Source organism: Argopecten irradians, chromosome 14 (genome assembly GCF_041381155.1).
Source record: "Argopecten irradians isolate NY chromosome 14, Ai_NY, whole genome shotgun sequence".
NCBI lineage: Eukaryota > Metazoa > Mollusca > Bivalvia > Pectinida > Pectinidae > Argopecten > Argopecten irradians.
Window position 1 is genome coordinate 5,856,279 of NC_091147.1, and position 27,121 is coordinate 5,883,399.

Consider the following 27,121-nt stretch of genomic DNA (forward strand, 5'->3'; position numbering starts at 1 on the left):
AGAAGTCGGATTTAACATTGTGTAATGTGGGAGGTGTGATAGATGTCGGATTCAGTATGTAATGTGGGAGGTGTGAAAGATGTCGGATGCAACAATGTGTAAAATGGGAGGTGTGACAGAGGTCGGGTTCAGTATGTAATATGGGAGGTGTAATAGCTGTCGGATTCAGTATGTAAAGTGGGATGTGTGACAGAGGTCAGGTTCAACAGTTTATAACGTTGGAGGTATATGTCAAATTTGGATTCAATGAAAATCGACAATGACAGAGTTCGGACCAACAATGTGTGACGTGAAAAGTGTGAAAAGAGGTCAGATCGACAATGTTTAATGTGGGAAATGTGACAATTTTTCTGTATGTAATGTTGGAGGTGTGATAGATTCGGAATGCAGCATTCACAGTAAAAATATAATTTTGATTGTTACTTCTTTAGTTCGAGCACAAAAATGACGTTTTAATTTTTTGTAGAAATATGACTTTATGCTTACAAAAATACGACGCCATAATCGCGAGGGCTAATAATCTATAAATACATTGGCAGAATAACCTTTAGTGAAACTAGTAGTGATGGTCTTCTGTAAATGGAAGCGATAAAACAAATGTAATAAATAGATAAGTCCTTGTTTTCTTGATGAATACCAGTAATATTTTATCTCGTGAGGTGGAAACTTTGATATTTTTTATTATATCACTGACCATGTGACATGAATATGATGTAACTAATGTATATCCAACAGGGCAGTGCTTTCAACATAACAGATAGCAGATATTCTATCTCACCACATGAATTGACGATTCCGGAAGTAACTGAAGAAGACGAGGGTACCTACGAATGCAAGGTGACCGATGGACATGGTAATTGGGCGAGTAGTCAGAGCATGACATTAGGTAAGGAAGGGCCTATATGGTCATGGTAACTGGGCAAATAGTACAATTATGATATTAGGTAAGGCAGGGAATGTATAGTCATTGTGACTGTACGGGTAGTTAAGTCATGAAACCAGGTAAGGAGCGGCTTGCATTATTTAAATATTAAATGCGTATTCTACATTATGTATAGCATCGAAATGATTAGAACGAATATACGTGCACGACCAACATTACTTTTCTAATGGCGACACCATTATCTGTATAGAAGTCTGTAGATATAATATTTCAGCTACGAAAGAACAAACGCTGTTACAATAATGGATATAACGAGATAGTGTTACATTCGTATAGACAGTTAAAATAGGAACACTTGGTTGGAACCAATGTTCAAATACCGAAGACACATTTTCGCGCAAATAAATGGGAAATATGGGTTCCAAATGTACAAAAATGTAGAATTAAACCTTTAAAAAGAGAACATGCACATGAAGTCGAATCATACCATGGACAAAATATATTTATCTTAAATTTCGAGAACTTTCTTGAAGATTATTCGGTTCATAAATGTGCTATATAGCTTCCGCAGATTGCATTCATTGTCAGTACAAGTTGATATTAATCCACTCATATATTTAGACTGGCATAACTTTGCAGTTAATTAATTTGTAATGCAATGTATAAATAACATAATAGTCGTCTAGATGTAAAAGTCTTGTTAGTCCTTAAACATCAACATTGTCGTATAAAGTATCAAAACCAAGAAAGTGTACACTGTTTTTACTGTGTGTTTACAGTGTAGTTTGTATAATTCCCTTTGTGTGAACATAACCAACTAACACGATATAGTAACGCAAATAACTAAAACACAAAAAAAACAGTTTTCAAATTCTAAGAGGGACCTCCCATTTAAGCATGCTAGAACTGTAGTTTTGAAAATTACCAGAATTTAACAAAACAGATTACTGGTGATATAAGATATAAGTGCTGGCAATGAGTGATGCAATTAAATGAAAGATAATCATTTTCGAAACACGATCGTACATAGTTTGTAACATTATTTTGAAGATATTGTGATTAAGTTTAATGGAATACCGTCGGTCACGTGCCGAGTTGCCAACTCTGATTTATTTTTACCAAATTTTGTAGGTGTAAGATTATATGTTAATACTGTAAGTGCACGTCGGAAGATTAAATGATCATGAGTTTGCATACAGATTAAACATTTGACTAGTTATATTAGATCATTTTCATAACACGGGCAATCTCTGATCAACACTGATTTACTTTTTACCAAGAGCTGTATGATTAGTTGTTAGTTCTTTACTATTATAAGCGCACGTCGACTATCCAATCTTATTTCAGGGCATGATAAATACTAGTATTGAAGAGAACTTGTCTCCATGAGTTTGTGAGATCAATGTTAGATGCATAGTTATAAATAATTTCATCTATATTTAGTATCAACATCCGGGTTGTATTTAAACTAAATAACATCGCTTGTCACTCACATGGGTCATGTAAGGGTGCCTTGATATCATATATAAAATTAGTTTTTTTTTCTCTAAAATCATATTAACTCAAGTCTGTGCTGAATTGTTTATACGACGACATCAGTGATTATCTTGTAATAACGGAATAATATACTGGTGACTGATTTCTGCCATATCTGATATTAGATACCAATTGTACTACATTTTTTTTCCATTCCATGAACTGGCAGATATCAGTCATCAATTGTTGACAAATGCTCTGACAGTATAGCAGTAAAGCATGTTTTATTTCTTGATTCTTTTTTTTTTCAAAGCCCCATTGTCTTGTTACTCGCTCAGCCTCTTGGTCGAGACAAACAAACTTTTTGTGGATCTCTTGGCCCCAGCTGTTAAATACGGTGGCTGATTTGTGCCATTTCGTCTTTTCGTCTTTTCGGGCGAAAAGACGAGAATTAAGAAACCTTAAATTTCGTCTTTTCGCCCCGAAAAGACGAAATTTAACAAATTTAAATTTCGTCATTTCGCCGCGAAAAGACGAAAAGAAGAAAACTCAAACACGAAAAGACGAAAGTGATACACGCTAATTAGCGACTTTAATTCTCGTCTTTTCGCCTTCAAAAATCTCGTCTTTTCCTCTTTTCGTCTGTTCGTCCCGAAAAGACGAAAATTAACAAACCTTAAATTTCGTCTTTTCGTCCCCCCCCCCCCCCCCCCCCCCCCCCCCCCCCCGAAAAGACGAAAAATAGCAAACCTTAATTTTCGTCTTTTCGTCTTCCGGTCCGGTGTGGAAGTCATTTTGAAATCTTTTTATCTTAATATCGACTTAATTGTTCAATATGGAAGCATCAAAGTAGTTTATGATAAAAATCGATTTATTAAATTGATAGTATTACAAGTATCTTCATCAATAACTAAGATTAGAAGTTTTAAAACAGAAGTTAATATGTATGTTTACAGCAGTTACGTAGATTTCTCACACGTGGCATATGCCACGTGCCACTTACAGATTCATCATTCCGCAAATCTTTTAGCGTGATTGATACATTTTTTTAAAATTCATTAATATCTTATTTTTTGTTTTCTAATCGCCCTATTTAGCAATTACGCTTATCAAAACATTGCCGTGTATATGTTAGGACCATAATGAACTTAAGATGCTAAACATAGTACTTAATGGAGTTGCCTCCCCTACACAACTTGAAAAAAAAAGTTGTCGGCGGGTAATATTTGAAAGCGTTTGAAACACGGATCAACTTGTTAAAATAATTTATGAAAGACAACTCGTGAAGACTTTGAGTTTATAGGAAGGACTTGTACCAAGAAATTGCTCAAATACAGTTAATTATAACAGTCAATCAGTAGGTACAATGTACTGTGTATTATTTGAAAAGACATTTTGACTACATACATGACATAGTCTTCATCATAATTGTACAGTAGAAATTACATTATGATATCCGTCGTATATGAAAGATGACAAAGTATATCTGTAATTTTTCGGAGCGAAAAGGCGAAAAGACGAAAAGACAAAATTTAAGGTTTGTTAATTTTCGTCTTTTCGGGGCGAAAAGACGAAAATTAAGGTTTGCTAATCTTCGTCTTTTCGGGGGGAAAAGACCCCCGAAAAGACGAATAGACGAAATTTAAGGTTTGTTAAGAGACGAGATTTTTGAAGGCGAAAAGACGAAAATTAAAGGCGCTAATTAGCGTGCTTCACTTTCGTCTTTTCGTGTTTGACTTTTCGTCTTTTCGTCTTTTCGGGGCGAAAAGAGGAAAAGACGAAATGGCATAAATCAGCCACCGTAGTTAAACGACTCAGAACAGACAAATAAGAGAAATATAAATTTACAACATTCATTCACAAACAATAGCAACAAATGGACAATGTGGAAATTACCCCTACTGCCTCATTTCATCGGCTTACCCCTTGAAATCTACATATAGTAGTAAGACACAGTCATATTGAAGGTGCAAGGCATGTCCTTAGAAGGTGCAGAGTGAAGGTGCTACCAGACCGTGAAGGTGCTACCTTTACTGAAGGTGCTACAGTGAAGGTGCTACCAAGCACAGAATGGTGCCACAATGTCGAATAAGGTGCATTATTGGCCTTATATCAATATAATATTGCCACGAAGGTTTAAAGGGACATGAACCTAAATAAACCATGTAAATTTGAGTAAAATACATATTTAACACGTGTCAGATACCTTACTAAGTAATATATATCACGTATTGTGCAAATATGTCAAATGAAATAACTATAATGGAAATTCCATTTTTCTGTATTTCGAACCGGCCCGGTCGAATTTTGTAACGATAGTATAGTAGTGTTGAACTTTAGTGACCTCCCACAATGCACTGCACAAATGAAATTAATGTGGGTCAAAAACGTGGGTGAAGCGAACACAAACGAATTCTGATAGAAAATAGTGTACGTCAAGAGTCAGTTACGTGCGCGATTTGGAAAGTAGGTAAATATAAATGGATCGTTGAAATGAACAATATCCCTTTTCAGCAAGTTTCTTCTCATAGACACCTTGGGGTCGAATTATCAGGAAATGAAGGATGGGCTAGTCATATTGAAAGCATAATTGACAAAGCTAATAGGAAATTAGGCCTTATGAGGAAGTTAAAATTCAAAGTGGACAGAACGTCATTACAAACTATGCCCTTTTCCTTTATTAGACCGGTTCTTGAATATGCTAATATTGTCTGGGATTACCATACTCTATACCAATCCAATTTGTTAGAAAATGTTCATTTAGAAGCGACTAGAATAGTAACAGGTGCAACCAAACTTATAGGGATTAATAGACTGTATCGTGAAACTGGTTGACAAACTCTCTCCACTAAAAAATAATGAAAGTATCCAATTTCATAAAATGGTTCATAGATTGCCACCCTCCTATCTCACTTACCTTCTTCCGCCTCGTCAATCAGATATGCATTATCACAACATTAGAGATCTAATAACTTCCGTTATATCACATGTAGAACTCGGTTATATAAAGACTCTTTTTTGCCCTCTGCCGTTGATCTTTGGAATTCTTTGCCTTTGAGTATAAAGTCTTCCCCGTCTCTGTACATGCAGAAACATCATCTGAGAAGTCTAGCACCTCAAATTCCTTCATATTTCTTCTATGGGCAAAGGTTAGGTCAAATCCATCACTCCCGTTTGTGAATGAATTGTAGTGCACATAGAGATCATCTCTTCATCAGAAATGGCATCGCAAGTCCTGTATGTGACTGCGGTGAGGATATTGAAACCACTTTCCATTTTCTAATCGTTGCTATTTGTAGACATCTTTATCTTGCTCATTTACTTCCTGACGCATCTGTTGACATACTCCTTTTTGGAGATCCTTCGTTACCATTGGTGGAGAACGAAGCCATATTTGACATTGTCCAAACATTTATATTAAAAACTAAACGATTTAACCCATAGGTTACCATTATCGTACATGTATACTATATGTCATTGGTGCATCTCAATCATTCTTTAGTTCTTATAGCTCTCATTGTCAAAATTTAGCTATTTTAATTATTATTGTAAATTACCCATTTGCAGTACATACAGTACTAACGATACAAAAGAATTTTTTAAATTTTCCCTTTAGATAAGTATTCTGCCCGCTAGTTACATTCAAAAGGGGACATATTTACATAAGTGTAAACACTTTTTTTCTGAATGTGTTTGTGTAGCTCATTATTTTTTTGTTTCAAATAAAATAAAATAAAGTTTCAACTAATCATATTAGTGGTGTAGGTACTTTGTTTGCTGTCGTCTGCCTGACAGTTGACAGCGCGCCATATTGTTTACAATTTCGGACATGCGGTTAGTAAACATACTGTTCTACCGTGCATGTAAACAGTCTCATTTATTTTCATTCCTTACTTTTTCTTTATGTATTTTGAATTTGTGGTTTGTTTCTTATTACAGAGGTTTACTCTAATATGGAAAATTTCCAATGGGGTGATGTGAGTGAGGTATGTATGTGTAGTTAATATGTCGTGCAATGACAACTACTTACGTGCAATTGTGAATCAAGACCTTGGTGTACCAGCTGTCATCATCAAACCAAGGGGACATCGCACTGTCATTTATTATTATTTTATACTGGACACATTACTTTGTTGTTGTGAATAATTAATAAGGGGATATAATGCAATTTTCGGCGAATCTACTGGAGATTAGATTATGAATATGTTAGTTTTTACAAGAGGCAAATTCGAGTGTCAAAATGGCAAAATAAAATTTAGATTAATGAAAAATAACATTCTATCCCCATTTTAAAGTTATTAAGGATGCAGTGATGTAGACATGTCGAATTCTCCCTTAAACAAAAAACATCGTCATATAAGAAGAAATTTGAGAGCGCCCACTTCGTTCCTATATGGCCAATCAGATCGCCTCTTACATAGTCTGATATTACAAAGCTCCGCCAACTTCACTTGTCTCAGCGGATCGCATTGTTGTTCCTCCAATGTCGAATATGGTGTAAAAAAGTTCAGCATTTTATACATGTTCTGCCAGAATTGCCGATTCGATTATCCATGTATCCAATGTATTTATGGTCTTTTAAAGACGCTATTCTGTGAAGAATCGTATAATATTTGTCTCTAACATTAACTAAACGTCCGAAATTGTTGTGAAGTTTGTTCTACGAGCGATTGGCCTAGGTCACAAATAAAGGTTGATGCGTATGATATTTTCGAATGGATATTTTCGGAATTCCATAGTGTGAATGAATGTAAGAACAATACAAAACTACCTGTCAGTTATGCATAAAAGCGTTATAGTTTTTTGGTGATCGGGATCTGCTGTACCGAGTCCAGTTTGTCAGCCGATCCCACGATAGGCCCATTCTGAAGAACTGACCGCAAATTGTTGACAATATTAAATCAGTTGTATGTCTAAATCACTTCAACCATGTTTCGATTACATTTAACTTTATACTTTTTAGTTCGTTCACACTATTAATGATAAATGTCTTCGTCGCGATCGGCATTTAAAGCCGTGTAACCATTAACCGGTTTCTTCGTAATATTGGTTTCTATGAATCTAATGGGGAGTAGATCATCAAAACAATCCAATCAAAACAGACGTTATATCAACGTCATTTCAGAATGGTAATTAGATTGGACAATGTTTAAGGTTCAGAGTGTGTGTTGGTGGACACCCTAAAGTCATCAAAAGCGAATCAGCACGTGTATACTTCTGTTTATATTCTTACTTTAAAACAAGTTACTTTGACACACCATCTACAAAACGTTAATTTAATGTCAAGATACTCAGATTAGTTTTGCAGTATCACAGTATCAGCTAGATAACATTTCGCGTGATTGGTATACTTTATGTTCTCGGGACACTGTACCAAGATTAAACAGATAAATACTAAAAGCGGCACGGTATTGACTACATCTTATACATCTTATACATCTTACTCGTAGCAAAGCTATAATTTTACCCGAATGCAAAATTTTGTTTTACCGGAATGGGATTTTAAGTGTATAGTACGTGGCATTTTACGTTTTGGTATTACCTCATAACTATATCGAAATTAACGACTTTCTGCACAGAATGAGTATTTCCATATTTTTTTTACTTGCAATGTCCCAAAGTAAGAGTTTGGGACTTAATATATTTCTAATATTTGTGTTAATCCCATATTTTTTAGGGGTGAATTCAAACCGCGTTAATTCGTCATTCTGTAAAAACGACTTACCCGAAATTTTTATTAAATTTTAAGCTAGATAAAATTTCCCATAATTGTCATACTTTATGTTCCCGGGACACTGTGCCAGGATACCAACATACACATACCAAAAGCGTCACGGTATTGACTGTGTGTTACAAATGTTTAAAACCCATTACAAAGTTATGATCATATTTGTACACGAATGCAAAAGCAACAAGATATGTTGATTCGACGATTACGGAGGACAATATCACTCCTGTGTAAGCTGATATGTATTTTACCGGAATGGGATTTGAGTGCATCCTACGTGGTATTTTACCTTTTAGTATCACCTCCTAGCTGTATCAAGATTAACGACTTTCTGCAAAAAATGACTATTTCCATATTTTACTTGTAATGTCCCTAAGTAAGAGTTTGGGACTTTAAACACTTAACTATTTTTTATGCTAATCCACGGATTTTGAGGAGTTAAATGTCGTAAATTCGTCTATATCGGTAAAACGACCTATCCGAAACTTATTTGTCTCATATTTTGTTTGTGAATTTCCTAAGAAACACGAGTTCTAAGTAATATTATTTCGTTGGTTTGGACAACCAGTGGTCTTGTAATTTAATTCGTCGCCAAAAGACTACGGTGCTCAATGTAACAATATACTTACTCAGGAAACACAAGTAACCGTATTCGATTAACGTTTCTCTTTTATTATCAATAAAAAATTAAAATGAAGATAACTCGAAGTGGCGGATCTCAATTCCAGACAAATGCCCTAAGGCAACGGATTCGAGATGCGGAATTAACAACGGAGAGTGCTGGTATCATTGTGTATGGCTCTGTTGGATCTGGGAAATCAGGTTTTATTAACTCGGTCAAAACTGCTTTGACAGGGCGGCTATCAACACCAGCATCCCAAGGCCTAACCTCTGATACAAGAACAACAAAGGTATGCATTTTGATTTTAAGAAAGAACATGAAACACAACATTAAAGGCCCACTACCTTTCCGAAACGGCTTTTAATTTTTAAAATGGGAATGTAAAACAAGATCGATAATTTTGTAGAGTCCTAAAAATTATTAACTTACCGTTAATACTACATTTAACATCACCTTCTGAACGATTTGATTAAAATAAATAAAATGTTTATTTTCATAACGCGGGTCGTATTATGTTTCCCGCCGTCGTCCTAAATACCGCGCGGTAGTTGACTATCACTGCGCCAGACGGCAAAACAGCGAATAGACTCTCCACTGTTTTCATATATTACGCAGGCAATCTTGCATATGTTTGGTGTCGAAACCTTATTTTAGATCATCGGTATGCATTTTCTGGTGTTATTAATGTTTTTTAAGAAACTTTTATATTTTGCTCCGGAAAGGTAATGGGCCTTTAAGAAATATTCGTTCTATTTTTTTTTAATTTTAGGCACTGGATTTTAGCAGTTGTGCAGGCTGCTAAATTAAAAGAGAATTAGACAAATACGTACTTTACACAGTGAGACCATATAATGCTTTTCCATGCTTGTTTGTTTGTTTGTTTGATTTATTAACGTCCTATTAACAGCTATGGTCATGTAAGGACGGCCTCCCATGTATGCGGTGTGTTGCGTGTATGTTGTGCGAGGTGAGTGTACTGGGAGACTGCGGTATGTTCGTGTTGTGTCTTCTTGTATAGTGGAACTGTTGCCCTTTTTATAGTGCTATATCACTGAAGCATGCCGCCGAAGACACCAAGCAACTCACCCCACCCGGTCACATTATACTGACAACGGGCGAACCAGTCGTCCCACTCCCTGTATGCTGAACGCTAAGCAGGAGCAGAAACTACCACTTTTATAGACTTTGGTGTGTCTCGGCCAGGGGACAGAACCCAGAGCCTTCCTCACAGGGGCGAACGCACAACTCAAGGCCAAAAGTGAGGCGGTGCCAAGGGAGGCATTAGGAAAGATAAAGTCAGTTAGGAAGAAGAGAAAAGATATGATCCTAAATTTAGTCGCCTTTTACGATCATGCAATAGGGGCAGCAGGTACAATTCTAATGCCCTACCTGCATGCACACATCGCACTATTCATCGAAATGCCACACACAAAACTCCACTGACTCAGTAACAAATCCCTGCGATAGTTTCTCTCTCATCAGCAGTATGAACCAAATAGGACCCGATGTTAACAGCAGTGATGCAATTGAATATGTTACGCAATATTTAATGCAAATATAGCATATCAGTCATATTAGTAAGTAGATGGATTATTAATTTACACACTTGAGAAGCACACTTCATTTCTGAAAGAAAAAAAAGTTTATAAACATTGATAATGTCTCCGATGGCCTAAGATAAAATAACATCACAAAATGCAATATTGTCCATGTACATTTGTATTACAATGAAGGTTCATTTCGCTGTTTTAGCAAGTGGAACATTGTTTGAAAATTATCGAACTCGTTTTATCGTGCGGTATGTACTTTTAAAACCAAACATATTGAAAAGGGGGAAAATGTAGTTAAATAAACGTAAAAAAGTCAAAATTACGGTATCCCCACCCTCGTCACCCAGGGGTTACTATCACTATTGTTAAAATGATAATAGTATGATTCCAAATCTCTATCAATACTTTAAAATTCTTTGCTATATCATTTAACCACATTCATTCAACGCAAGGATGTAAATGCTTTGTTTTTTATATCTTGATACGTAATGTATTCTGAATTTGCATCTTGTAGATATCATACATAAACATTCAAGAGCTACCTGTCATTATATGTGACATACCAGGATTTCATCGGACACATGATTGCTCCAGGGAATTTTTGATCCAGGACATCATACTGAATAGAGTTCCTGACGGAACAGAGGTATTTCGTTCTTCTGTTTTTGTTCCTGCCTTTCGGATGTACTCCTATGAGAAGTCAATTTTTTATTGTATTAAACTTTGTTTCTCAGAAAGATTTTTTTTCTAAAAATGAGTTCAGAACATAAAAGAAAACGGAATAAAAACGTATATCCGTGCGCTCGATTTTTAGCTATTGTCACTCAAAGATTCCTAGTTGACAAAAAATTGGATTTAATGGGAATTATGCTGTTTTTGCCATATGCACGAAAGACTAAAGCCATAACTCACTGATGAGTGATTGATATGTTTGGGTGTTGCAGAATTTATTTCCAGTGATCTTCTTTAAATCTTTAAAAACATACCAATTGTGATTAATAAGACTCATACTTTCTCTCCGAATAACAACATATGCTACCCCTACTCTTTAATGTGGAGCTAAAATAAGTGTCACGATATAAGATGTTTAAAGAACTTCCATATGAATAATTATAGAACAACAGGATAATCATGAATAAGTCACAGAGTATATAAAATCTTAACGATAAATTGTTACATTGCTTTAAGAAAATCACTATTTATTATATGAAAAAAATATTCTTTAATTAATCACAGGTATATATATTAAAGTGTGCAGTTACAATAAAACATAATGTGTTTCTTGTCAATTATCGGTTATAAATGTACATGATGCAATATAATAATTGAATAATTTGACCTGGGGCACAGCATTTTTGTACGTACATCTAGTAAGCTTAATAATATAATTAATTATAGTAATAAGTTAATAAACGAGATATAAAATGACCATTATATAGAAATTACCAGGTGTCTGATTATAAATAATTAAGAATAATAGTTAAATATAAACCAACCAGTAAAAAGAAAATGCTGCAAAACGTAATTGTTCATATGCTTAGAGTAAAAAAATTAATGTAATACAGCTATAAATTGTATAATTATCTTTTAAATATCTCATAGTAATCGTTAGAATGTTTATTCATCTATGAGCTCATGAAAATGAATTTATAAAAATGAAATTAACAGTATGGTAATATCAATTACTCAAGTGTTATAATATAAATTATATTTAACACACTGAATTAAAAAATGCATTACATGTACTACATAACGTTCCGCTTACAAGTATCATCCCGTTTTATATATGTAAAAAAATACTTGTTCTTTGTACCTAGGATTTGTAGGAAAAGTTAACTTCAACTTAACAAAAAATATGATATTTAGATGAAAACAAATTAAGGAAAAGATGTATATTAATATTAGCTTAGAAAACAATTAAACGCTATACATATGTATATTACCGAAAACTAAATTCCAATATATGAAAATAAACTAATAAATGTTATTCAAAGTACTGAAAGTACTGAGAGCTTAAGGCAAGTGATAAAAGTTAATTTGCAGGTATTCAGACGAGTAGACATAAAAAACAAGTTTTAGCTTCCCAAAAAGCTAAGAAGGCTACCATACAGCATTATTTATAAGGAAGCAAAGATAGGAAAGCTTGACGAATTGTTCTGTTCACAGTTAGCTGCCATCGTTCTTATGACAATTCATTTTTGAAGAATGATAATTTAAATGCTTTTCACATTCAATTTAAAAGATTATCAACTTCATGATATTCATGAAAAGGCCACTAGGCTACCTTTCAGAAACAAAAAAATAAAAGTCTTTTTTAAAACAATTATAACATAATAAATTGAATTTTTACCTTGTGGCGCAGAAATGGTCTACTAACGCGTTGTAATTATGACGACGCCAGAAACATAATATAACCTGTGTTATGAAACTTAACGTTTTATTTATTTTAATAAAGTTGTTCAGCAGGTGTAGTGGGCCTTTTCCTTATGCTAACAAGTTTTCCGTAAAATATACACTGTACTGATATACATTTACATGTACTTGAAGTTTGTGAAATACATAGTATACGCATAGAAACAGGCATAACATTTCGTTTAAAACTGTACTTTACTTTAGCGCATACAGTTCCACAAATAAAGTAAAGCCTAATTTTGTTTCAGCATCTCCCATGAGCAGACAGTTTTTACAAGTAGGTCATGATCATCTTGCTAACAGTACTAGTTAGGCTATATGTAGATGCTCCACGCGCTCCCGACAATGTTTCTATTTAGTACGTGTTGCGACGCCTTGTGTGATTTCTGAGAATAATGTCCGACAACCAGAAAAAACATTCAGACTTCTCTGGGTTTATCTAATGATAAATTGTTTGCAATCTTTTCCCCACTGGTACCCCTAACACACGTGAAATCTTCCAACAACAAGTAACCAATCAACACACGTAAATCATTTTGGCCAGCCAATCAAAGTGAACAGACCATTTATAACCACGTGAAATCCCAACAACATGGCAGGCAAAGCGACCGATTCTAATAATGGTAGCAAAAATGAAAATCAATGGAACCTACAACTTAAAAAATGTGTTCCTATCCAAATAATCTCCCCAGAGAGAAGTAAAAGTGTAATTTACATTATTTGATTATTGATCTTGAGGACAAGGTCATGGAGACATACAGCTACAAGCTATTTGCTAGAAAATAACAAGGGAAACAAGCTAACTTTCCTTAAGACTCAATTAAAGAGCGAAGTAAAATCTGACACATGAATATCCCTATATGGAGTATAATAACAGATAATGATATTGCTTTTCACAAGTTTCATGGCTTATATTACATATACCATTGATAAGGAACTATATGCAATATCTACAATTTACATGTAAAACTTTCTGGATGAACTCAGTGGTATAGATCAACTACAGAAGGAAAGGCAGATACTAAAAGAATTATCAAGAGAAGAAATTAAATGCAAGTAACAACAAAAGGATCATGAGTCGTAATGATCATCTGACTATTGGCACAATACAACATTTAAAAAAAATAGTAATGGCAAATAATTAAAGCTTTTAAAAGAACTCTTTAATTTGAATGCAGGTAAAGGTCTTTCATTTGAACAAACTAAGTAGCCCTTCATCCCAGCATGTCACAGACCCAATATCAGGTCTCTAGGCCTCTTAGTTACTCACAAGTCTTTTTAAATATTTAAGCCTATTTGACCCCTGTGACATAAAATGGCAGTAAATGTCATTGAACGTTGTAGCCCTTCATTCCAGCATGTCACAGGCCCAATACCAGTTCTCCGGGCCTCTTAGCTATTCGCAAGATATTGTTTAAAGATTTTAGCCTATTTGACCCCTGTGACCTTAAATGGTGGCCAAGGTCATTCATTTGAATTACCTGGTAGCCCTTCCTTCCAGCATGTCACAAGCCCAATGTCAGTTCTCTAGGCCTCTTAGTTATTCACAAAAAGTTGTTTAAAGTTATAGCCTTTTTGACCCCTGTGACATTGGATGGCAGTCAAGGTCATTTATTTGAACAAACTTGTAAGCCTTTTATTCCAGCATATCTTTAAAGCTTTTTAGCCTTTTTGATCCCTGTGACCTTGAATGTAAATCAAGGTAAATTATTTGAACAAACTTGGTAGCCCTTCTTTCTAGCATGCCGCAGACCAAATATCAGTACCCTGGGCCTTTCTGATATTGAGAAGAAGTCCTTTGAGTGAAAAGTTTATGCACAACGACAGAAGGTGCATGATGCTTATAGGTTAGTGTTGTATATCGCGAGGTATCTGACGCTACAATACATATCATGTTACAGGGTTCACGATATGATACGCATCGCGATATTTTGATAGAAAATTCAAATGTCGTGGTGTTGTTGTAAATGTGTTTTTAAGTTGGTACACTAATTTTGTGTGTTGTATTTCCGGAATTTTTTTTTTTTTTTGGCTTACACTCACTACATAGACGCGAGTTTTATAGACAGAAACTTGAAATAAGACCAGCAAGTGGCCTTATAGGTGACAGGCGCTGACACAAGTTTAGTGTTTTGCTCTTCATGTGATTCCACAATTTTGTTACTAACAAACTTTCGGCTGATGCTGACCAAGACAAACTTTCGGCTGACGCTGACCAAAGGAGATAATCCAATGTTCAATTTTTATTTTTAGGTATCGAGATACAAATAAATTGTACACGATGCATTGATGCACCACCAAGGGAGGTAATACATTGTACATCCATGTGAATTGTTAAACATCTACTATAGGTCATCCTTACCCTTCAGGTCAGATGATCTAACTAAAAACTAAGGATTAATTGTCCTATAAAGAATTGGTTGCTGCATCAAAATCCAAAGTGAACTGTGTTTAATTACGTTTATTCAAAAATACTTGCATAAAATAACAAAGCATAACATAACAAAACAATATTTTTATTTTACCGGTACATGTAGTACTCTTTAGTGATACATGTCCATCTGAATGTATGCAGGCATATTAAATATGTAATGAACAGTTCTTGATACTTTGCTGCAATATTACAGAACACTTCTAATTAAAGCCACAGATTAAGTCTGCAGGGGTCCGGAAAAGCACTTGTCCAGTTGTCAGGGACGAGTGAAAATTGATCTGGGCAAGTAAGTTTTAGTGTGCCACTCGCCCGCTGGACAAGTGTTTTTACTGCTGATATATAATCTGTGGTATTGCCTCTATACATACATGTAGCATAAAGTGGACACTAAGAATTCTGAACAGCATATTAAAATAAGCATTCTCAAAATCAATTTGCAAAAATGTTTTAGCATTAGTATCAATCATAAGCATACAATGATTTTTAATTATCAAATTTGACTTATTAATATAATTATAATGTCATATTGCTGCCGCGTAAGATCTGTGGCAAGATCATAAACAGTTGTAGATCCTAGTTGTAGATTTTCCACACACACTACCGGTTACTGCATATTACTGGGAATGCATGGCTGTCATCGAGTGCTTGTCATGCTAAAGCACCTGCAAGATAAACTCAAATATATGTACATTATTATATTATGTAGGTCATGCATTTTGATATGCTTTTTACATAAATCAGTTCAATTGCAAATTTACTTGACACCTGCAGTTCTCTACTTATGTCATGTTCATCATTAGATGTTTTGCAACACTACGGTAAATGGGACAGAATTGTAACCCTAGATCTGACGACAAAGTTGTCTAGAGATATCTGCCATTACAGCTAGTTAATATAAGACCGGTATTATTTCTTTGCTTCTTGATAATCTCAAGTCTTCTAAATTTTGAGTCTGCTGTGTATGACTAGCCAATATTAGGTCCTGTTATTATAAAATTTAATAAAATATGCAATAATTTCAATAAAAAAGTTAATGAGTCCTCTAACATTAACTGCAACAAGAATTTTGTGAAGTTCAAGTCAGTTGTGGAGTCTTGTATACAAGTAATTTGAGTTAATATATATTACCATCATAATATTAATTTTTATCAATATTTTAAGTTCATGTTTGTCTTAATAAAATCTAGCCTTATTACACTTGTCTCTTAAACTCCATATATACACACATGTATATTATGTACATATATACATATACAAATGTATTGTGTATGCTTGATTGTATGTCTATATTGATTGCATCAATTTGCTAATTCATTGTCATGTATGTTACACACTATACAAAAATATGTACAGATGTTTTGGAATGTGACACTCCATTACCACGGTATCTATATAGACAATTTAGCAATTTTAATCTGTTACACCTACTGACTTAAATGTATTATTGTATGTCATAAAATTAGAAAATAATGCTAGCAGTTAATTTTTGTCAACTTCGAATTTGAAAAGGAAACTGCTCCAAAATTTTAAAGTAATATTCTTGTTCATGTTGTAATAAATTAAAACATCGATATCACATATGTTAGCAGAAATACACACAGACGCGTACGTTCACTTCATGTGTAATTTATTTACTGTAGAAGCAAAACGAAATGAACACTTACGATTTTCGCTGTTTCTGTCTCCAAATACGAATGGAATGTTGTAGGCCTAGATTACTGTCACACGGGTCGGGTTGTTGAAGTACCCGGGTCCGAAAATGCGTACCCGGGTACCCGTCAAAATACTTGTAGGATACATGTGCACGCGGCCGGTTATCCGTCAAAATAGGAAACATTCTGACAGATGTCTGTGTAAACGTAAAATTCAGTTACAAGAAGTACAAAATAGCACTCTTTTGTTCTGTTTTACTCACAAAGTATGACACTTCATCTGCTTACGACATGTTCACAACCAACATTGTTGCAATATTTATTTCCCATGATCGGAGAACTTATCATGAATGGCGCACAGGCTTACTTTCACTATCGGTAAGCTGTATGAGATAACATCAGAGGCTATCCGAACGAAGACTACGTCACTCTTTTGTACTTCCTGTTGCGCATATGTGCGGGAAAACAACATCTGTCACGGACATACTGGGCTCTGTCAGTTTGTTACATTACGATTGTATGATGTAACCGATTGATATAAAATTGATATAACAATACTGTTTGTAGTATTGAAGAATAAATCTCTCACATATTATGAATGTTGCTCCATCTGAAGATCGCCCCACACAACATCGGTAAAATGCACCACTAACTCACGAATGATACTTTCACATATCAATACATGTCGAGTACCCGGGTACGGATCGGACACTTAAATTCGGGTACCCGGGGACAAAAGTAAGTACCCGTACCAGCCCTACTTATACATACTGAAATCCTGTCAATTCCTTTATTAAGTGTTACCTAAACCAGAAGTTCATCCTATATGCAAATGACTGGCGAGAATTTAGGTCATCGATCGCTATCATTCATGCAAATTATTCTCACTATTTCCCATTAATAGAAAACGATATTATAGTTTTGGACACATATTTTTGAAACAATAACATTTAAGGAAATACCATAGAATTTTTCCATGCAATCATAATTACACTATGACAGCATATTTGCTTTAGAAAGCGGATTTTTTTAGATCTGAGTTGTAGTACTTTTTCACGCTAGGTGGTGTCGTAGTCGAAAGCGCATTTCAGGTATTTCCGGTTTGGAAGGTAATCTCAAAACGCTGTCAGGCTATATAGCCTTAAGCGTAAAAAATCACAATTTCTCAAACAGAGTTCAGTTCATTTTCTTTATTCAGTCTTCGTCTTGGTTGGTCTATGTTGGTCGTGGTCAGTAGGGTGTTGTTGCATTGGCGGTCATCGTGTAGTGGTTTCTGTTGTGTTCTTTATGTGGATTGTGATCTTGTGGCTGATGATGTATAGTGGCGTAGCCCCATGAAGTGTTCAAGGTCCTGTCTGTAAAGTGATGTTTTCCGCGACAGTCCAGGGTCAATTACACGTCACAGCGCCAGTAAAATATAATTATCATTTTCTTGTTCTTATTGTATTGCTGAATGTGGCTTGTTGTTCCATTGTACGTGAGGTTCATGTAGTTGTTGTGTTGAAATGAAGAAGGATTCCAAGGTTGTGTCGACGTTTATTTCTTTGGTTCAATCGTACATATTTACTTAAGCATATAAAACATTATGTGACGTGCCTGACATCATGAGCCCAAAAGGAGCCACACACAAGTGTATGTCCGAGAGTGTGTCTTATAGTAATTGGAGATTTCCAAATTATTACTAAAGATACCATAGATTTAAGTAAAAGCAATTTCAGTAAAAAATTATTTAAGGAATGATTTTTATTTTTTGTTGTTTACTGGTGTGTAAACTGCATTTTTGGACAGATATTTCAAATGTTGAAATATCTGTACAAAAAATGCAGTTTACACACCAGTAAACAAAAAAATAAAAACATTCCTTATATTTACATTTCGATGTTCCGGTAAAATAAAGCTTCGTTTTTTCAACGTTATACAATTGATGGAACAGCTGAGTAATCGATGGAATCGCTAAACAGCTGGTTGAAATTTGGCGGGAAAATGTGTCAAGTTCCGGAGTAAATAAAATATAGTTCCACAAAAATTTTAGCGTTTTTAATCCATTTATTCCATATGTTTTCATTTTTTTTTTAGTTTTTAATATTAACACAATGCTTTCCATTGCATTCAAACTGATGTTGATATCGAATCTTTGTCATGGCATATATTTTGGCATAACCGGATGCGCATTCACATTAGGGCGGAAGTCAGTGTTTCGGTTTGTGTTCTTGTGCAGCAGCCCCTCTGCGTTTACGCAAGTGTAAACGATTGCCCGGTTAGTAAGGTTATATAGGAAGGTGAAAACGGAAATGTAAATATAAAAGTTTGGCTCTACTTAAAGCGAGAAAGACATATTTTCAAAATGGTCACCTGATGGACCATTTATTAAAATCTCCGTAAAACATCTACTAGGAATATATGTATCTTTTTGACAAAAAATGCAACTGGCAAATTGCAACAAATATTGATAAATCATATTTGCAAATTTCATAACCCCTTTGTTATATGTCGAAACGAGACTTCAATGGGGACTGAAATCTCAGAGGAATGTATCCTGAAGTACTTTTTAAATAAGTTGTTTAGGTATGCGGTCGAGTACAAAAACATTGAGGTGTTATAATTACATACAAAATTGTATGGTATGATAACCACATTAATATGTTATTTGTTTTTTTTGCTTACAATTGTGAATTCCAAATTTACATACTTGCATAAATTTTTAAAATCATATTCCCAGTTCTCTGATTGGAAACGCAAACACGACACAGGATCACATTGTGTGGGGAGTGGAATGGAACGTTCCAAATGGATTGTCGTGTATGTTCACAGTTGTACAGATACCGATAAACTACCGGATGAAGTATACCAGCGCATTCGGGACCAGGAACTCAGAATCAGAAGACTAGGTTAGTTAAATTTTCTATAGTAATTAATTTTGTGTTTACCCTTTCATCTGTTTTTATGTTGATATATTTTGTGATGGTTGGGATGCACAGTGTTTATCATTGATGTAAGCATTAAAACAGGATATGTATTGCTGAATCTGTTCAATGATAAACATAGTCATGCTTACATAATGAGTAGTATAGAATATGACTCTTAGCTCAAGGTCAGATGTAAAATCAACAGGTAAAGATGATTAACTCCAAACTTTGTGATAATAATTTCTCTGTGAAAACATGAAGTACATTTGCCGAAAATTATGTTGATTTAATAAAAATGTCAACTGGCAATACGACAAGAGTTTCAGGGCAGATGTCAAACACGTTGTTGTATACACTTTTATCAAACATTATATATGTTATAACAACGTATTTTTTAAACATTAAAGCAAAAGATGATATACAATATACGAACTAAGTTCATAGATCAATTACGATAAAAAAATAAGACATAATTGCTTGAGAGTATATATTCATTAACGATCTTTTTGTCTCAATATACCATTAGTCAACTAAGCATTAGCAAATAAGAATATTTCAATAAATGAAAACAAAAAAGAAATCCACTAAAATTGTTGAATATACAAAACTATGTTTAAAGAGGTAGTGTAATGGAAATGTTCCTTCATTTATTCCGAAAGAAAATTTTAATCCAACAAAAACAAAAAAAAATAATTATGAAAATCGATCCAGAAATCTTCGAGATATTCAAGATCGAAATTGCCCATTTGCACCTGTTTGAAAAACAATCAACGCAACTTCCGGTTTAGGTTCGACGTATTGTGACGTCATATGAGCAACATTCAAGGCAGTGAGAGCGACCACCTGGCGGTAACGCGAACGAGGACATAGCTTTTTATGAGGGGAAATCGCTATTTTGCACACTTTTAAGAATGTTCGTTTTAGTATGTCATTGATACTTTTATTATATATATGATACTTAATGCATTTAGACTAATTTTCAGTCGAATTTCACGTTCTTTTTTCAACGAATTTTCCATAAATTCTGTCGTTAGTGCTTAACAAAAAATTGACGTCAATATCATGTTCCGCTGTCGATAAAAATGCATGTAACATTAAATATAAATCAAATAGACCTCGGACAATAATACCATTATTATGGAATCTGCAATTTTTATCTACGATCGTACGGAATTTAATTAAAAACGAAAACTGTGACAATCAACTAAAAAAATATGTCAAATGCATGAAATATATTAAAAAATTATACAATACCAGGAAATCTGATTTTACAATTAATTGCAATTTGCAAACGTAAAGAATTGATTTCGACAATGTCAAAGGCCCAATACACTTAACTTTTCAGTTTTGTACCACAAACATATATGTACAAGAAAATTTACCACGTTCTCTCTGCATAAAATGTTGACTAAAGCTAGGTACATTTGTAAGTTGTTACTGAGAAGACATGAACGTGCCTCAGACATTGACATATCTGAGCTTTAATTTCCAATACCGCAAGATTTTACAACAATCAACTTAAAGTTCGCTGTTCATTATTTACTCCGTTCATTACGAGTTTACGGCGTATACATCAAATTTAGTAAATTTTACATCGATATGTATTTTGTTCTGGTTATACCAAAATACAAGTCCCGGAACGTAAATTAACGTTTTTGCAAAATATACTTGAAGATTTCCTTATAGCGACACATTGCATATCATATGCTTCGGTTTGGTTACAGAAATAAATATGAGCGTATTCGTCTGGAGCACAGAGTCAATATAATTGACTGACACGTGAACATCGAGGCTAGTAGCCAATGCTATGGCGTGGGGCGGGGCCTCTGTCGTCGCATGAGTACGGCGACCTCCCGCTAAAACCATATACATGTACTGTACTTCGGTACAAAATTTATTACATAAAAATGCATGTGTTCGTGTCAAACGTCTTTTGATCATGTTGTTATAGACTTATAGCGATACGATTATCAATATGCTGCAAATATTCCAGTTGTGAATATCAGAAAAATAAATTACAGTCAATTTATTAATGCTCCACCACCGTATAAACGATACTCATCATTTGAACTATAATTGGTGTTTAATCGCATATGTTTATACATGAATCTAATTAACACAAATAATAAATTCATTTGATTTTGGTGCATACGTAATCAGTACTTCATTGCATATAGTACCACGGATTTTTTCGGGATGCAATTTTTTTAAAATATTTTTATCTTGAAGTAAAATTAGAAGCTCAAACTTTTCAATGATGGTTTAGTTTTATTTTAAACATTTTTATATTGACATAAAATGACAAAAGGAAAGAAGGACAAAAGAAATTGATTTGTACTCTTAGTATTCGTGTTGATACCATATATATTATAATATATAAAACAAAAGATGAAAAATGGAAAAAAAAAATTCTTGACAACATGTAATGATATAGGAAATAAGTAAGAGAGCGAAAGAGAGAGAGGGAGAGGGGGGGGGAAAGAGATTAACTAGTACTTGAGATCGGGATTAAGTTGATATTTTGTAAATTACTACACCTTCAAAAGTCTGTCGACAGCATAATAATCACTGACAGCTACTTTTAAGGATTTAGTTTGCCGTTCTAACTAATTATTGTATGATATGAGATAACTGCAGATCTTAACCGACGAGAAAGAAAAATGATAACATGCATTAAGGTTGTTAATGAATATTTATATGTATAAATATATCGTAAATTGACACATTCGGAAGTCTGAACTACAATGTACATTATTATTGTACCACATAACACGTGTGTTTATGACATAAGATTTAGATCTACATCGTTGGTTAGAATTTTAAAAGAAAAGAGAAATATTCTTGTACATGTATTTACATGTATTTGTGATAACTCAAAATAAACAAATGCCGAAATTTATAATCAATCTTAATTTTTACAATTTATGTTCGTATTCTGTAAATAATTATAAAAGGGGTACTGAAAGTATATCTAGACTTCTACTGCAGTATTTCATATAACAATGATTTATAAGTGAGGCATTAAAGATTAGACTTATGATGTATCTTTATCATTATACCGACAAAGATACCGACAAGTGCTGAGATATCGGGAAAAATGTCGAGGTGAACAAATATCCCAAGTGCATGTATGGCCGTGCCGAGACCGCTGCAGTCTGCTGCAACAATGCACCGTCATCCTTTGTGCCGAAAACATGCCATTTTTATCACATTTACAGGAAAAAAACTTAGGCATACAAAAACTGTATACGTACGTAAAAAAGATAAATTCAAATATAAAGCGACGACGAGTTATAATGCAATGTTTTCAAGAGCACAAAGCCATCGTGTTGTCACAGACGCAATCTGTTGCTCACAGTACGTCACTTCCGGTAAAAAGGGGAATTCCCTAAAGTTGAAAATTCTAAAGGTATGTTTTTGAACGGAGATTACTTTTACGCCTTGTATATGGGAAATGACGCATCGGAAAAAAATTTGATCCGCGTTATAGTATTTTTAATGGTTTGTTAATGATTTTATTTAAGGTTTGCTTCCACATTACACTACCTCTTTAAATTAGTTGCAAATTCCAAGAAATTGATCAAAGAATTCATTCGAGAATGATCACTTCGGTTCCTTCTGAAAAATCGATAACTAATATTGATTTTGACTTATCCAAAATAACTGTTTGGTGTCAATTTTCTAGATTAGAGCTACTTCTACAGCAGGCAGAGGAAACTTTATTTTGAAATATCAGATTTATTTTTTAAACACACAAGCCTTACAAATGGAACAGTTTTATTGTGACTGCTATTCCGGTTGCACGATAACATAACACATTAGATAAGATAAGCTCCATCTTTAAAATTTAGCTTTTTTCTGATCCTGTAACCTTTTCTCTATTTGTATTAAAGTTGAATAAGCAAGCTATCACATTTGTGTCTTTCATTCTTAATAATGGCCGGAACCGGAGTCTGAGATCGAAATCCCGACTTTAATTTTTTTTATAGAAATATGGAACACACAATTAGGGTCGGGGTTGAAAAATGAGCTCGGTTGGGTAAACCTAAACAGACTTTTGTTTTTTGGCCTTATAAGTAACTTATCACATGTCCATGATGATAGACTTTAGACACGAAACGCCCCAATTTACGTACACAAAACAAATTTCACACGTTTGTCAATGTTGATAAGAAAAACTGGAAGATTTGTGAGATTCATATTTTGTGTTTGTTCTTTGCTATAGTGTTGTTGTTTTTTTTATTAAGGCGCTCAACTGGCCATTGTGATAACAAACATTGATCAACTCGAAGTAAGAGAACTGTCACGTATATATCGTGGCGAGGAATTGCGCCAAGTCATGGAGGAACTCCGTGAAAAGACCGAAGTTGACGTTATAAATATGTATCCAGTAAAGAATTATACTGGGGAACGAAGAAACGTCGTTAATATGGATATTCTTCTCCTGAATGCCATGAGTCGTTTGATTGACAGACTGAATGATATCAATTAATATAACTAAAAGTAAAAGTTAATCATTATAATCATTGAAGATCAAGATTATCATTCTCTTCTGTACATGTATAAAGGACGAAAATAAGACTATGGAAGATTAGAGTGTTTTGTCCCATTGATAGCATGTTTTAAACCATTCAAGTAGCTTTATCACATAACTGGCCCGTCTAGCCATGCAATACGGCCATGTCATAAATATTATAAGACACATGTGTAATGACACTTTTGTGACGTCACAGGTGGTTTTGACGTCATAATTTTAATATGACGTCGGATGATTGTCTCAGTAGACGGGAAGTCACATCCGAGCCGGATTTCTACTGTTTTATATATAGACAAAATTAATGAGTTTCACTTATATTTCTATTAATAAAAGTTATGTGGTAAATGGAAACTTACACTCGTGACTATGTAATATGAAATTTATCAAACTCGTTAAATAATTTGATATGCCAATCTCCTAAAGGCTCGTGGCATATTAAATCATTGAAATCATTTGATAAACATATTACATAGACACTCATGTAAGATCCTCCACAAACGTGTGTATCATAATGTTTGAATATTGTGTAAATTGTATGCCACTGTATAAAGTAGTCCTTCAAAGTGAAAGCACAATTATACGTAATGTTCATAATCAGTCGTATATCTTGTTCGTCAATGATCCTTATGAATTTATCTTTACTTCTTTTTTTTCAAATACGTAGTTTCGACAAAAATGCATATCAGAAATAAATATCAATAGAGCATGTAAATATGCTTATCTGAAAATAGCTTATGTGTCTGTACGTACCCGGTTGATCACCAAATAAATTTTAAAATTAGAACATGTTTAGATTTATTCAATGTTTTACAACGTTCATTTTTATAAAAATGGTATTTCTTTTCAAAAACCAAACCACACTACTTAAATAGAACTAAATTATCTATTCTGACGACGTATTTGTACGCAAAACTACAAAAGAGTGAAGTATTACTAAGTAGAGAACCCCTCTTTTCTCTGTTGTCTCTTAATCGAGCGCACTGACTGATTGTTCGCTTAATACTTGTTTATTTTTAAGTAACTACGTAATTGACTTTCCATGGTTAACTCCCTTACTGTTTTCATATGACCAATCTTTGATGAAAGTTTTTAAAGGATTTGAAGATTTTAAGTAGAACTTTAAAGGCCCACTACCTTTCCGAAACGGTTTTTGATTTTTAAAATGGGAATGTAAAAAGAGATTAATAATTTTGTCGAGTGGCAAAAGTTATTAACTTAACGTTAATACTACACTTATTATCACATCCTAAACAATTTAATTAAAATAAATAAAAGTTTAATTTTCATAACGCGGGTCGTCTTATGTTTTCCCCGTCGTCCTAAATACCGCGCGGTAGTTGACTATCACTGTGGCAGACGGTAAAACAGCGAAATGACTCCCCATTGTTATCATATATTACGCAGGAGGTAATTAACGTTTTTAAGAAATCTTTATATTTTGCTCCGGAAAGGTAGTGGGCCTTTAATTAATATTTAGAGACTCATTAATAAAAGCGACAGAAATAAGATGACAATGCATTAGCGTCGTCTATCAACATCTATCAGTTGGCAAACATACCTGGGATCAAAGGTTATACAAAGCGATCCCAATGTGATTTTACCCTGGTGTGGACTGTAACAGAGCAGAATCACCTGGTATTTTCCCGTCATTGCTACAATCCTGATTAAATTTTGCATTTTTAAATAAGAGATATCGCCATAAGGTTATCAACTCCATTATCTCACAAAAATTTGGTATTTTTTATGATTAAAAGTATAAAAAGAAAACAGAATGTGATTTTAACAACACGATTTATTTATTCAGATGATGAATGGCATTTCATAAACACATATATGTATTTCTCTGTAATTACCTTAAACTAATTACTTTTAAATTCAGAAAGCATCCAATTTACATTTGATATGAAAGTAAGGTGATATAATCAAATATATGAATATCAAATATGCGTTCATTAATATGCAAATAATTTATAAAGTTTGAAAAAGTGGATCTATTCTTTTAAATGAGTAAATACTAACATCATATCAACAAACGAAACCTCAATCAAAAATCATCTTTCTAATAACAGTTTAGGTTGACACTGTATTTATTGCATATCCAATGAACATATCATAACCAGGTGCTTTATTCAAGTGTTTTAATGTCATGTGGATCTTTCCAATAGCACAGGCGATGTATAGTTTAGACAGATTCCATTTCATCAAAATCCAGTATGTATTTGTCCGAAATGTTTCTTGTTACTTTGGTATTTGTATTTAAACACCGTGAGGCTTTGATTGTATAAAATGGCACAGAAATTATGAGTTCAAATGGTAAACGTAATAGGTATGAATTAACAACTGGGTGATGCAGTGTCAATTAACGTTGATAATTTGTAAATAACATTCACCATATTATAGTGTAATCCTATTAAGTAGCTAAGCACTGAGAATGAATGACACCTTCATGCTTATAATCATATAAATATAATACAATAAATGATCAATAACTAATGATGGTCTTTGTTATTATTAATATTGTCAAATTAAAGGGACAATTCAGTCACGTTAATTCTGTTACATAACTACGAAGCAAAATATGGCATAAATGTATTGTTCCACATTCCTTATGAAACATATAACATAAAATATTGACAAATTCCGTGTTAAATTGCTCCACCGCCGACAGAGCATAAATGATATTCACCGTTTGAATTGGGGTTTAATTGTGTATATATATGCCTAATTAACACAAACACAATGTGAAATAATTTCGCCTTTGGTGCATGCGAAATCAGTATTTCATTCCTTATAGATTATATTGCCACAGATATTTTTCGGGATGCAATTAATTATTTTTCATGTTTTAAACTTGAAGGAAAATCAGAAGCCCAAATTTTTCAATAGTGGTGATGGTGTAAAGTATGCAACTTTTGTAACCG

The 27,121-nt window shown here is 33.9% G+C and overlaps 1 protein-coding gene across 1 annotated transcript in view; it reads left to right on the top strand.

Moving 5' to 3' along the window:
- The window catches only part of LOC138308145 (interferon-induced protein 44-like), a 32,835-nt gene extending 5,991 nt beyond the window's left edge, over positions 1-26,844 (top strand). The window contains exons 3-8 of the mRNA XM_069249087.1: positions 736-886; positions 6,299-6,345; positions 8,816-8,998; positions 10,774-10,905; positions 19,477-19,645; positions 23,911-26,844. Coding sequence (XP_069105188.1) covers positions 736-886; positions 6,299-6,345; positions 8,816-8,998; positions 10,774-10,905; positions 19,477-19,645; positions 23,911-24,155 — 927 coding nt within the window. The 3' untranslated portion in view covers positions 24,156-26,844. The remainder of the gene's footprint in view (positions 1-735; positions 887-6,298; positions 6,346-8,815; positions 8,999-10,773; positions 10,906-19,476; positions 19,646-23,910) is intronic.
- The last annotated feature ends 277 nt before the right edge of the window (positions 26,845-27,121 follow it).